This window comes from Ptychodera flava, chromosome 6, assembly GCF_041260155.1.
Source record: "Ptychodera flava strain L36383 chromosome 6, AS_Pfla_20210202, whole genome shotgun sequence".
Lineage (NCBI taxonomy): Eukaryota > Metazoa > Hemichordata > Enteropneusta > Ptychoderidae > Ptychodera > Ptychodera flava.
Window position 1 is genome coordinate 14,474,237 of NC_091933.1, and position 13,367 is coordinate 14,487,603.

General features: G+C 39.0%; 2 protein-coding genes across 2 annotated transcripts; both read right to left on the bottom strand.

The window, feature by feature from the left end:
* Positions 1-2,227: 2,227 nt before the first annotated feature.
* Positions 2,228-3,805, bottom strand: LOC139134206 (interferon-induced protein with tetratricopeptide repeats 5-like). The gene has a single exon (XM_070701119.1). The coding sequence runs from the start codon at positions 3,803-3,805 to the stop codon at positions 2,228-2,230; it is 1,578 nt and encodes a 525-aa protein (XP_070557220.1).
* Positions 3,806-8,790: 4,985 nt separating this feature from the next.
* LOC139134927 (interferon-induced protein with tetratricopeptide repeats 5-like) lies at positions 8,791-12,938 on the bottom strand. Its single transcript, XM_070702025.1, has 2 exons — positions 12,708-12,938; positions 8,791-12,528 (listed from the first exon to the last, which is right to left on the bottom strand). Exon 2 carries the CDS (start codon positions 12,395-12,397, stop codon positions 10,820-10,822), a length of 1,578 nt encoding a protein of 525 aa, XP_070558126.1. The 5' UTR covers positions 12,398-12,528; positions 12,708-12,938; the 3' UTR covers positions 8,791-10,819.
* Positions 12,939-13,367: the final 429 nt, after the last annotated feature.

The following is a 13,367-nucleotide window of genomic DNA, read 5'->3' on the forward strand; positions in this document are numbered from 1 at the left end:
CGGACTAAGGCAGGTGAGTGACCCGCTGTCCTGAAACGTAGTGTAAAAATCTTGTCGAATCTTCCAGATAGAAATGAGAAACAACAAAGCAGATTCCATGTGGTCGCCAATCCCTTAATCTTCTACGTGCAGAAAAGTGGAACTACCCTTATATATTTACGCACATATTTTGCACATTTTCTTAAAGCTAATATGTGCTGTCTAACGTGCAATGTTTCTGATCAAGCAATAATTGACAAACCGCGAATGAAAGAACAGTAAAATCTAGTGATAAAAGCGCAAATCCGATTATTTTATTCACCTCTCAAAATAAAAACCAAACAGATGACATACGTCCCTACACTAAAAGACATTGCAGTAAGTTAGGATACATATCAGTTAAAATACTCCAGTATCCATTAACTAATTTATATCTGTAATTAAAATTAAGCTAAGTTCGCTTCTAGCTCGTCTTTGTTGCTCTCGTTAAATTTTGGTCCGCTGTCTACGTGTCTACGTGTACACGTCTGTCTTCATCTGATGTTGATCAGCTTGACACATGTACGCAAAAAAAGAAATCCATAAATACTCTGTGTAGTTTTTTATCTGCCGCCGTACTTTAGTTGTAAGACTCCATAATAAACTTAGACGGGGCTTTGAAGAAACACATATTTATCTGTAATAAGTCACGAATAGCACGGTACGCACTTCTCAAAAACGAAAGGAATTCTTTATCGTAACATCCCTACACAGATTCTCTCAAGTCTCTGAATTCAAAAATATTTCACACAATGCGATTCTGCTTTTAAATACATTGATCTCAAAATAATCAACCAAAACACTTTCCATCAGATAAAGTTCTACTGTATGAAATTGTTTTTTCTTTTGTTTGAGGTTTGGACGAGGCAAAAAATTTAATTCGAGTGGTAATCGTGAGTATGCACGCGTTGTGAATATAGAGGTGGCGAGTGTCATTCGGTTACGATCTTTGACCCATGTTTCCAAAGTACAATAGTGTATTGTTCAGAGCACTGTCTCGTCGGACAGGCAGCGATGTCTCGTGAATGTTCGCGCTGGGCGTGTGTTCCACTCCAGGTGTCATATATAGTTGCAAACATCATTGGAGCTTGGCGAGGTAGAGTTGGACACATGCCAGATCTATTATTGTGTTACATTTCGTAGAATGGTGATTGGGTCTAACATCGTCTTTCGTTGAATTTCTCAAAGAGAAAGTACTTGATTTGATTATTAAGGGAAAAATCGTTTCTTGAAAAAACAGATATCGATACTTCAAATCTATATCCAGTCTAAATCTTGACTTAGTGCATTTCGCGGAGTAGACTAAACCCTCAGTTTTTGCTCAGTCATATATAGAATCAGTGTAGATTTCTTTTGTTCAAAATGTGGATCAACCTATTGTTATCTTTCATACAATAGTGACTCGGTCTGACATCGACTTTTGCTGAATATCTTAAAGAGAAAGTAGTTTGACCATATTGATATAAAAAAAAACTTTCAAAGATTGGCTATTGTCAAGTATTTTTAAGATTTATCTGGACTCTTTATAAAATGTGAGCCTTTGCAGTATTTCGTAGAATAATGTCTTGGTCTAAACTAAACTTTTAGCCGTTGATTTGAAGATTTTAAAAACTGGATAGTTCTGAAACTTGATCTTAGTCTTGATTCTTTATCAAATTAATACGGGAAAGATATCTAGAAGCTTTGTTACCACAAACTAACTTTTAATTTTTCTACTTTTTCCAAAATGTGTTGATTTTACAGAATGATGACTCTTAGTGTATGCTAACATATATATACTGACAGGTAGATAATTTTTGTACTCTTAGCAATTGCAAAATGGCGTGAACTGTTTGTAAATCCTGTTAGCGTGGTTGCTATTCAACTAAAATTTTGATTTTTTTTCAAAGTGTATACTGATAAATGAATTTCGCAGAATAAAACTCAAGAAAGTTCTTGGTTTACAAGCTATGCACAAAGTTACTGCACTCTCTTACATACAGTCGAAATTACACCTTGTGCATTTTATGAAGAAAATGTAATACATGTACTGCTGAGTAATTTTCAAACTTGATTTCTCATAATTATCTCTAAATTTTAGCTTAAAATTCAAAACAAGGAGAATGATAATGATGTATAAGTTGAACTTTAACAATGAACTTCGTTCATTTGCACAACGATACCTTTTTTCAGAGTCCGGAAAACCAATGTTCTTGGTTTGAATCATATCTTAGCGTATCTCGCAAAGAAGACCAGTAGCTTCGTCACTTCCCAGTGATTTTGAAGCCTCTAACCACTGTCTTGCATTTCTACGGTCATTCATCTGCAAATATGCTTTCCCAATTCCCAGACATATGTAAACATTTTGAGGATCAAGTTGATTTGCCTTTCTGAACAATGAAAGGGCTTCTCTCGGTCTGCCAAGAAGTAATTCTTTCTGCGCTTTGTGCGCAACTGGCCAAGCATCTGTCGGGTTTTTTCGTTTTTCATCTTCAAAGTACTTGTCGTACTTTTTAGAAATTGAAAAGTTCATTCGACCTTCGTTTGCTAGGACGCCTTTCATCTCTTCATAACCTCTGTCGATTTCTCCCATTTGCAGAAGACATATGCTGAAGTGATACCGTATCATGGCCACATCCCTCGCATCATCTGGGTCGTCTCTGATTTGTATGGCTCGTGTAAACCATGCCTTCGACTCTTCGTACTTTTCTGCGGCACAAAGAGCCATGCCGAGACGGGTCATTGCGTTCGTGTTGGTTCTGTCAATCTCTACAGCCACTTTCAGTTCCCTAATGGCTTCTTCCAAATCAGCTTCACCGCCTCTCTTTTCATAACAAACCAGTGCACTTATACCGATGCTTTGATGAGCAGCACTTGACTTGTTCGGAAATCTTCGGATTATGTCTTTGTACACCGCACTGGCTTTCCCATATTGACCTTTTTTTCGGTAATGGTGAGCCAGTTTTTCACATACGTAAATATCTTCAGGAGCCAGCCTGTACGCTTCTTCGTAACTCTTCTCGATGGTCTCATCCGGATGCTTCCCAAAGAATTCTCTGATTGCTTCTTTACAATTATTGTAAGAGTTCGCCCTCTGCAATATTTCCCCACGCAGCGCATAGTACAGGCCTTCTGCCGGGTTCAGATCTATCAAACGGAGTGAGTAACCCACCAACTCCCTGACATATTCAGGAGCGTCTTCGTATTTTATAGTATAGCCCGACACTCTAGTCCGATCGAGACGGCGAGTCATCACTTGTATTAGGGATTTCAATCTCTCCTGTGATTCTGGTTCGTCACTGACAGCGAGACGTAGCAAGTTCTCGGCACGTTCGTAGTATTTTTCTCCGAAACGGAAATAAATGAAGCCTTTTTCGAACCGTGCCTGAGATTTCCTCCGCTCTTCGTCGTGTTTGGGTAATGATGTTAGTTTTCGCAGCCATTGTTCTGCCGTTGCCTCGTCTCCTTCGCATCTGCACACATACACCAGGCTTGTCAATGCTATGAGGTTGTCGGGTTGGATTTGGAGAACATATTCAAACTTTTCTTTCGCTTTTGCAGCAGCCCCGTGAGGTGGATCCGAATAGGCTATGTACCCGATGACGTTGTGGAGAGCTGTGTTTCTCGGTTCGTCATGTAACCACGTCTCTGCTTTCTGCCTTACCTTGGAACGCAGTGTTTCACCATGATCTAACTCCCAGAAGAAAGGACAGGGATACTTTTGCCGAAGTTCAGCAAAAGCTTGTCTTAGTTGTACGGGTAAAGTGTCAACGTGGGGCGTGGTGGTTGGTGTCTTTTCGCAATACATGTTGCTGTCGGCCTGAGAATATGTTGTGTTTAAAGAGGATTGTCACCCAGGTCTAAATATCCCTAAGTAGCAGGGGCGAGATCGTGGGCGACAAAGAGGCAGGGAGGGATGGGAGGGGCTTATCCGAAAATAATGATATAGGTATGATGCAATTTCACACATCCCGATTGATTGGTTTATATTTTTGGTTAGCTTATTTGCTTTAAGTCTCCCTTTCTAATGTCTGTGTTTGCTATGCGTGTCAATTCACTTTTTTACAAACAGTTGCACACGTCTCTAAAGCTTGCCCAGGTAAAAAGCTGGATACTTTCCAAGTGCGCCGTGATGAATTACGTAGGGCTGTGACAAAGTCTACCGTCTTTTTTCGCCTGATTAACAAAAGGAAAGTATATTTCACTATTATGATCGAAGTTTTTTTAAAAACCAAACATACCCATAGGTGTAAATTTTAACTTGCACGTTTTGCGAAATTACTAAAACCTTCATTAGCTATCAGAAAATGATATATCTCATTCCTTTCTAGGGGTACAGGTCTGTTGATACATTTAAAATTCGTATAATGGTGGACTGGTTGTAGCTTGCCGAGTGCCTAGCTGAACACTCCCTCTATTATTCTATCACCTAACGTGCCAACATTAAGCATACTGACCAGACCAACAATACATGAACAAAGAATACACGTAAGTAGAGAAAATCGACGTGAGCTAGGAAAACAACAAATCAAAAATCTCTAAATTCTTCCTGTCGTACGGGAGTTTCAATAATTGCTTAAATATGACCTGTTGAAGTCAAAGAGCGTTGCGCAGTATTGTCCCTACGGCAACAAAATGAATCGTACAGCTGCAAAGTTATTTGCGGTTATTTGGAGGAGGTCGCTTGCCGGTGAACCAAACTTTGTCGGCAATGTACAGCTTCTCGGCTTGCTGCATATTGGTTGGCTAATTATTAATGACATTGATGAGTCATTTCAAAATAGCCAATCAGGTGAACCATAGCGTTAGTTTCGGACTTCTTCTGAGTTGCTGCGAATAATTGCATTCTACCAATTAGCTATACGACCTTCCAAACCTCTACAAAATCGCCCAAACTTTGGGAGGATTATTCCGTCCGACAGTTAAACGGTCATCACGAACTGAAAGTTCTGAGTCGTAGTCCAGCGGGGACAGGTTACGGTATTTTTAGTCATAAAATCGCTATTCTCTAAGTTCCATAAGGGAAACTACTTATTCTGTGATTTTGTCTTATTTTGCAGTTTTTTCAGTTTATAGACTCTCTTACATACCATACTAAAGGAATAATTACAGGGATGTGCCGGGATGTCTATTACGGGTCTTGCTGTCTTGCTGACTCTCTTTGCAATCTCTTCAACATAGCTCAAGCATGCCTTCAGGTGTACTAATATTGAAGGGGTTCCCATTGAGACTTGCCTAGAGCCTATGCGTCGATTACGGCCTCTGTGCCTCCGACCCCGGGCATGAAGGCCGTAAGCGATGCATAGGGTCTAGGCAACATTGAAACATATGTTGAAGAGATTGCAGAGAGAGTCGGAAGTGAAAATGTCATTGCTGCATCTAGAATGAATAAGTCCGTTCTAATGTTTTTAGCAACACTCGCAACTGTCACAGGGTGAAAACAATAATTTATGCTGTATAAGTCGACCCATAAATTATCCATAAATTGTAATATGTGCGTTTATGCAAATTTTCGTCCAGTTTACGTCAAACATATACCGAAACCCCATTTAGTACAATTTTATGCACATTTTTTCGACTTAAATATTCTGAAATGCACAATTTTGTAGCGTTCTTAAAGGTAGTGAAAACACTTTCAAAATCAAGTATCACATTTTCCTATGTCATTAAATAGTAACATCGACTACGATGGGTTGTGCTTTAAGATGACATCTCTGAAAACAAACCAAACAAGAGCTTCTATATGGCAGCGTATACGTCGAAAATTAAATCCTAGGTTGAGGATAAATGCAACCTTAATGTTTCACGCACATTGGTATACAAAATCTACTTTTTGGCGTGTAGTATTCGGAAATGAAAACAATAAACTTTTTCTCTCATTTTCAGACCCTCAAGTTTGTAATTTTCAGGGTAATTTTTATTAATATCCAAGTTCGTTTTGTTTCGAACTTGGGTATATGTCCCCTGAAAGCGATCATATAGGCACCATATTTTTTTTCTAAAGCCATGAAAGTTCGACGAAACTTGTGACAAATTTGTAATCCCTGTTTTGCATTGCCAAGATGTTATATGATCTTATTTAATGTAGACCTAAACTGGTGCTACTCTTTTCTCTGTCAATACAAATTCTTTCACGACTTTTGCAAAAAATGAAAATTTAGTCTCTAAATTAATGGACGAATATGTTCCAATATCTGAGCTGAACTTTGTGCCTCGCATAACGACTTACGATGGGTATGTTGTAGAATCAAAGTTCGCTTTGTTTTGAGTTAGGTGTGGAATTGTGTCTATCGCCGTGTTCCTGTTCTAAAGTCTGTGTATTGTGAATGGGAGCTAAATAAGCTAAACACGGCCAAATTACGATAATAAGCTAAACACAGCCAAATTACGATAATAAGCCCGATCTAAATAGTGTTCTAAACTTTCTAATGTAGCTGGAGTTTAGATCGGTTCTGAAGAGTCAAAAAAAATTTCAAGCGATTTATGACAATTGCGATATTTACGATAATTTACAATATTTAGCCGGAACTGCCACTATGCTACTAAAAGCTCCCTTCTGTGCGGAAAATCTTTATTGTTGTGGCTCAAAAATTTGGTCATGGTTTAAAGACTGCATAAATTTGCCACATGGTGAGCTTGTAGATTTTGACAAGCTATCATACTTTGACGCTGACTGAATGCCGCAGAAATATTCTGTATCTGCAATATAGAACTCCACATAATCAACGCTGAAAGAGACAGGTTACTTTAAAAGGACAGAAATAGTGTTAAAATGCCGTCACGAAAACAAATTCTAGCTCCCGAACTTCACCTACGAACCTGCCATGGCATAACAATAGAACACTGCTTACCACATATCTGCGAATTAGAGAAACACTAATTGTCCGATGATCGTGTAACAGCGTGAAACTCTTGAGTCACAACAGAACGAGTTCATCATTATTACTTGACTATATAACTGAATCTCTCTCTCTCTCTCTCTCTCTCTCTCTCTCTCTCTCTCTCTCTCTCTCTCTCTTGTTAAGATATTTTGTTGTTGCGCTCTATATCGTATTATATCTTCATAAAGCGGCTTACATGTTGTGAGTATGAAATACTGAGTGCCCGTCAATCCCACAGCTGGCGCATCTATTAGTATTTGAAGTGACCCATACACAAATTATAGCAACAGACAGGTGAATTCTTCTAAACAGATCTCAAAGTTATTGCCAAATTTCGCCGAAAGAGTACTATAATTGGCGTCTTGTTATGCGGTTGGACAATTTCTTGGCAGTTTAGGATTGCACCAGTACAAAGAGTGCGGGATGTAATCCTTCCATTTCCCCTCTTAAAATGACTACTTTTTGTCACGTTCACAGATTGTCTCACGGCCTTAATTTGTTGAAAACGTCTCTTTCCAAGGAGAACTTCAGCTTTTAGTGGGTCAGCTCACTGAGGTAGGTGGGATATGTGGCCAGCTACGACGTATAACGTCGATGATGGGCAGACAGTAGAAATTCCCAGTTAAAAATCGACGTGAGAGTCTAAAGTTACCACTATACTCTTTCTAAAATACACTCATCCGGAGTCCTGAGGAAGGGTATCCTTCATCGCATACGACGGTTTATATTTTATTCAGTTATTAAGTATCATTTCTTGAATATACCCGTAAGCAAGCTAATAAACAGGAACACGACTCTTTATTGACAACACACACGAACAGAATACAACTCTTTATTGATTCTTTTCTCGAGGGTCTATGATTGAAAAAAATCATATGTAACATATAAATAACTCACAAAGCAAGCAAACAAACACTGAGCCAAAACACCCTTTGCCTAAACTGTACAAACGATAGAGACAAAGCAGAGATCGCAACTAGAACATCGTTCTGGGTGTGTCTCAAACATTTAAGATCACAATATATCAGCATGCAAGGCAAGATAGACTAAAAGGGGCATTTGATGCTCCCGATGTGGAGATACTTCTTTGGTGCCACTTTGCAGAGCGCAGTTTTCTCTTTTGATGAAAATATATCCCGATTTGGATACTTTTTCGTACATATGCAACAGTTTGAAAATGTTTGAAGTCCTTGACGTGAATTGGACGTAAAAAATAATGGAGTTGATTCATGTGGCTAACATATATACATTGTGTAAGCGACAAGTAACTGCATCTCTTTTGCGATAGAATATATCACAAATATTCATACAATTGGAAACATGAAGAGAAGCCAATTGCAATGGTTATCTTTTTTTCAGAACAATGGTAAACCTATCCTCAAACTCGATAATGAATGCGTCGGTACTTTTTAACCGCGCAAAGTGTCTATTAAAGTGCGCAGAGCTATTATCATGATTATGTCAAAAGTTGTCCTCATGTTTGAAGAGGGCCCTGTCATCGGGAGGCATTTTATCTCCTGGTCGGAAGATTTCTCCGCATCAGGAGAATGTCTCCCTTCTGGTTTACATTCCCCATTATCCCTGTGATTTCACTTGTTTGTATGACTAGTGCTTCAAATTTCTTGGGATGTGGAGGTGAGCGAGTAAGGCAGGTGAGTGACCCGCTCTCCTGAAACGTAGTGTAAAAATCTTGTCGAATCTTCCAGATAGAAATGAGAATCAACAAGGCAGATTCCATGTGGTCGCCAATCCCTTAATCTTCTACGTGCAGAAAAGTGGAACTAACCTTATATATTTACGCACATATTTTGCACATTTTCTTATAAGGCTAATATGTGCTGTCTAACGTGCAATATTTCTGATCAAGCAATAATTGACAAACGGCGAATGAAAGAACAGTAAAATCTAGTGATAAAAGCGCAAATCCGGTTATTTTATTCACCTCTCAAAATAAAAACCAAACAGATGACATACGTCCCCTTACACTAAAAGACATTGCAGTAAGTTAGGATACATATCAGTTAAAATACTCCAGTATCCATTAACTAATTTATATCTGTAATTAAAATTAAGCTTTGTCATATCGTCGTATTATTCCATAAGGTGATTGACACTTGGTAATCGTTTAACAATCAGATGTTGAGACAAGTACGTTCGCTTCTAGCTCGTCTTTGTTGTTCTCGTTAAATTTTGGTCCGCTGTCTACGTGTCTACGTGTACACGTCTGTCTTCATCTGATGTTGATCAGCTTGACACATGTACGCAAAAAAGAAATCCATAAATACTCTGTGTAGTTTTTTATCTGCCGCCGTAGTCTAGTTGTAAGACTCCATGATAAACTTAGACGGGGCCTTGAAGAAACACATAAATTTATCTGTAATCAGTCACGAATAGTACGGTACGCACTTCTCAAAAACGAAAGGAATTCTTTATCGTAACATCCTTACACAGATTCTCTCAAGTCTGTGGATTCAAAAACATTTCACACAATGCGATTCTACTCTTACATTGATCTCAAAATAATCAACCGAAACACTTTCCATCAAGTTCTACTGTATGAAATTATTTTTTCTTTTGTTGGAGGTTTGGACGAGGCAAAAAAAATTAATTTGAGTGGTAATCGTGAATATGCATGCGTTGTGATATACATTTGGCGAGTGTCATTCGGTTACGATCTTTGACCCATGTTTCCAAAGTACAGTAGTGTACTGTTCAGAGCAATGTCACGTCGGACAGGCAGCGATGTCTCGTGAATGTTCGCGCAGGGCGTGCGTTCCACTCCAGGTATCATATATAGTTTCAAACATCATTGAAGCTTGGCGAGGTAGAGTTGGACACATGCCAGATCTATTACTGTGTTACATTTCGTAGAATGGTGACAAGGTCTGACATCATCTTTCGCTGAATTTCAAAAAGAGAAAGTAGCCTACTTGATCTAATTATTGAGGGGAAAAGTCGCTTCTTTAAAAAAAAAGATCCAAATACTTCAAATCTATATCCAGTCTAAATTTTGACTTAGTGCATTTTGCGAAGTAGACTAAACCCTTCTCAGTCATAGATAGAATCGGTGTAGATTTCTTTTGTTCAAAATGTGGATCAACCTATTGTTATCTTTCATACAATAGTGACTCGGTCTGACATCGACTTTTGCTGAATATCTTAAAGAGAAAGTAGTTTGACCATATTGATAAAAAAAAACCTTTCAAAGATTGGCTGTTGTCAAGCATTTTCAAGATTTATCTGGACTCTTTATAAAATGTGAGCCTTTGCAGTATTTCGTAGAATGATGTCTTGGTCTAAACTAAACTTTTAGCCGTTGATTTGAAGATTTTAAAAACTGGATAGTTCTGAAACTTGATCTTAGTCTTGATTCTTTATCAAATTAATACGGGAAAGATATCTAGAAACTTTGATACCACAAACTAACTTTTAATTTTTCTACTTTTTCTAAAATGTGTTGTTTTTACAGAATGATGACTCTTAGTGTATGCTAACATTTATAATGACAGGTAGATAATTTTTGTACTCTTAGCAATTGCAAAATTGCCTGAACTGTTTGTAAATCCTGTTAGCGTGGTTGCTATTCAACTAAAATTTTGATTTTTTTCAAAGTGTATACTGATAAATGAATTTCGCAGAATAAAACTCAAGAAAGTTCTTGGTTTACAAGCTATGCACAAAGTTACTGCACTCTCTTACATACAGTCGAAATTACACTTGGTGCATTTATGAAGAAAATGTAATACATGTATCTTGGTTACTGCTGAGTAATTTTTAAACTTGTTTTTCTCATAATTATCTCTAAATTTTAGCTTAAAATTCAAAACAAGGAGAATGATAATGATGTATAAGTTGAACTTTAACAATGAACTTCGTTCATTTGCACAACGATACCTTTTTTCAGAGTCCGGAAAACCAATGTTCTTGGTTTGAATCATATCTTAGCGTATCTCGGAAAGAAGACCAGTAGCTTCGTCACTTCCCAGTGATTTTGAAGCCTCTAACCACTGTCTTGCATTTCTACGGTCATTCATCTGCAAATATGCTTTCCCAATTCCTAGACATATGTGAACATTTTCAGGATCAAGTTGATTTGCCTCTCTGAACAATGAAAGGGCTTCTCTCGGTCTGCGAAGGAGTAATTCTTTCTGTGCTTTGTGCGCAACTGGCCAAGCATCTGTCGGGTTTTTTCGTTTTTCATCTTCAAAGTACTTGTCGTACTTTTGAGAAATTGAAAAGTTCATTCGACCTTCGTTTGCTAGGACGCCTTTCATCTCTTCATAACCTCTGTCGATTTCTCCCATTTGCAGAAGACATATGCTGAAGTGATACCGTATCATGGCCACATCCCTCGCATCATCTGGATCGTCTCTGATTTGTATGGCTCGTGTAAACCATGCCTTCGACTCTTCGTACTTTTCTGCGGCACAAAGAGCCCTGCCGAGACGGGTCATTGCGTTCGTGTTGGTTCTGTCAATCTCTATAGCCACTTTCAGTTCCCTGATGGCCTCTTCCAAATCAGCTTCACCGCCTCTCTTTTCATAACAAACCAGTGCACTTATACCGATGTTTTGATGAGCAGCACTTGACTTGTTCGGAAATCTTCGGATTATGTCTCTGAACACGGCACTGGCTTTCTTAGACTGACCCCTTTTCCGGTAATGGTGAGCCAGTTTTTCACATACGTAAATATCTTCAGGAGCCAGCCTGTACGCTTCTTCGAAACTCTTCTCGATGGTCTCATCCGGATGCTTCCCAAAGAATTCTCTGATTGCTTCTTTACAATTATTGTAAGAGTTCGCCCTCTGCAATATTTCCCCACGCAGCGCATAGTACAGGCCTTCTGCCGGGTTCAGATCTATCAAACGGAGTGAGTAACCCACCAACACTCTGACGTATTCAGGAGCGTCTTCGTATTTTATAGTATAGCCCGACACTCTAAACCGATCGAGACGGCGAGTCATCACTTGTATTAGGGATTTCAATCTCTCCTGTGATTCTGGTTCGTCACTGACAGCGAGACGTAGCAAGTTCTCGGCACGTTCGTAGTATTTTTCTCCGAAACGGAAATATATGAAGCCTTTTTCGAACTGTGCCTGAGATTTCCTCCGCTCTTCATCGTGTTTGGGTAATGATGTTAGTTTTCGCAGCCATTGTTCTGCCGTTGCCTCGTCTCCTTCGCATCTGCACACATACACCAGGCTTGTCAATGCTATGAGGTTGTCGGGTTGGATTTGGAGAACATATTCAAACTTTTCTTTCGCTTTTGCAGCAGCCCCTGGAGGTGGCCCCGAATAGGCTATGTACCCGATGACGTTGTGGAGAGCTGTGTTTCTCGGTTCGTCATGTAACCACGTCTCTGCTTTCTCCTTTACCTTGGAACGCAGTGTTTCACCATGATCTAACTCCCAGAAGAAAGGACAGGGATACTTTTGCCTAAGTTCAGCAAACACGTCTCTCAGTTGTACTGGTAGGGTGTCAACATGGGGCGTGGTGGTGGATTCCTTTTGCTGCGACATTTCAATGTCGAATTCACGAACTGGCTGTCTCACCTGCTTAAATGTTGTTTACTGTCCCACGGTGACCGTCATTCATTCAGTCCATCACCATTTTATACATCCTTTTTAGTAGAGAAGATAGTCCAATTTTCCTGTTACAGAGAAGAAAACATGGAACCTCACGAATAAAGAAAACTGTGACTTTGCCCCCTTAGCATTGTTTTGTTGACTAACGATATGTCGAAATTTTTCTGTCGAAATGTTTACAAATTGGAGCTATAAATAGTTTTTGTAACATTTAAAGTATGTGGAAGTAAGCGTACCTGTTTACTTTCAAATGTATTAATAATTGGTAGTTGCATGGCAAGAAAAATCCTTTTCCATAATTCTTTCATTCCGTTCACTTACAATCACCTTGTCCTGGTAAGAAGCATTGTCATAGTGATTTGTTCTATCATCGCCCTCCATTGAAAATTACTGCATAATGGTAGAGTCAGCCTTCGTAGAGTGCTGTAACTGCCTATGGTGAGGACTTGGAACAGTCTGTCAATTATTTATTTATATTTCTTTCTCTGTACTTTGCATTATGGGTATTACACAGAGATAGACCTATATGCTGAATAGACAAGACACTTAGAAGATAGCTGCTGAAAGTGTGTTGGGTGTAAATGATTACAAAATCAAGGTTTTCTTAATGAAATCTTGTCTTCCAGATTCATGGCAATAGACCAGTGGCAGAGGGGAGTATCTGAGAGGCGTGCAGTTTTGTTGGAATGATGCCAAATGACGCTGTAACAACACGGTACTCGGAAAGGCCTACATGTCTATTATGGTCGGTCCCTTGCAAACCTCGAGTCCACCGATCTGCCAAAGGCTCGGGAGATAACGTGGGCATTTTTCCGTATAAATCGGTTTTTTTTTCACTTTGCAAATTTATCGCAATAAAGGTTAACTCAGACACTACTGATAACATTTGTTGTCCAGTGATTAG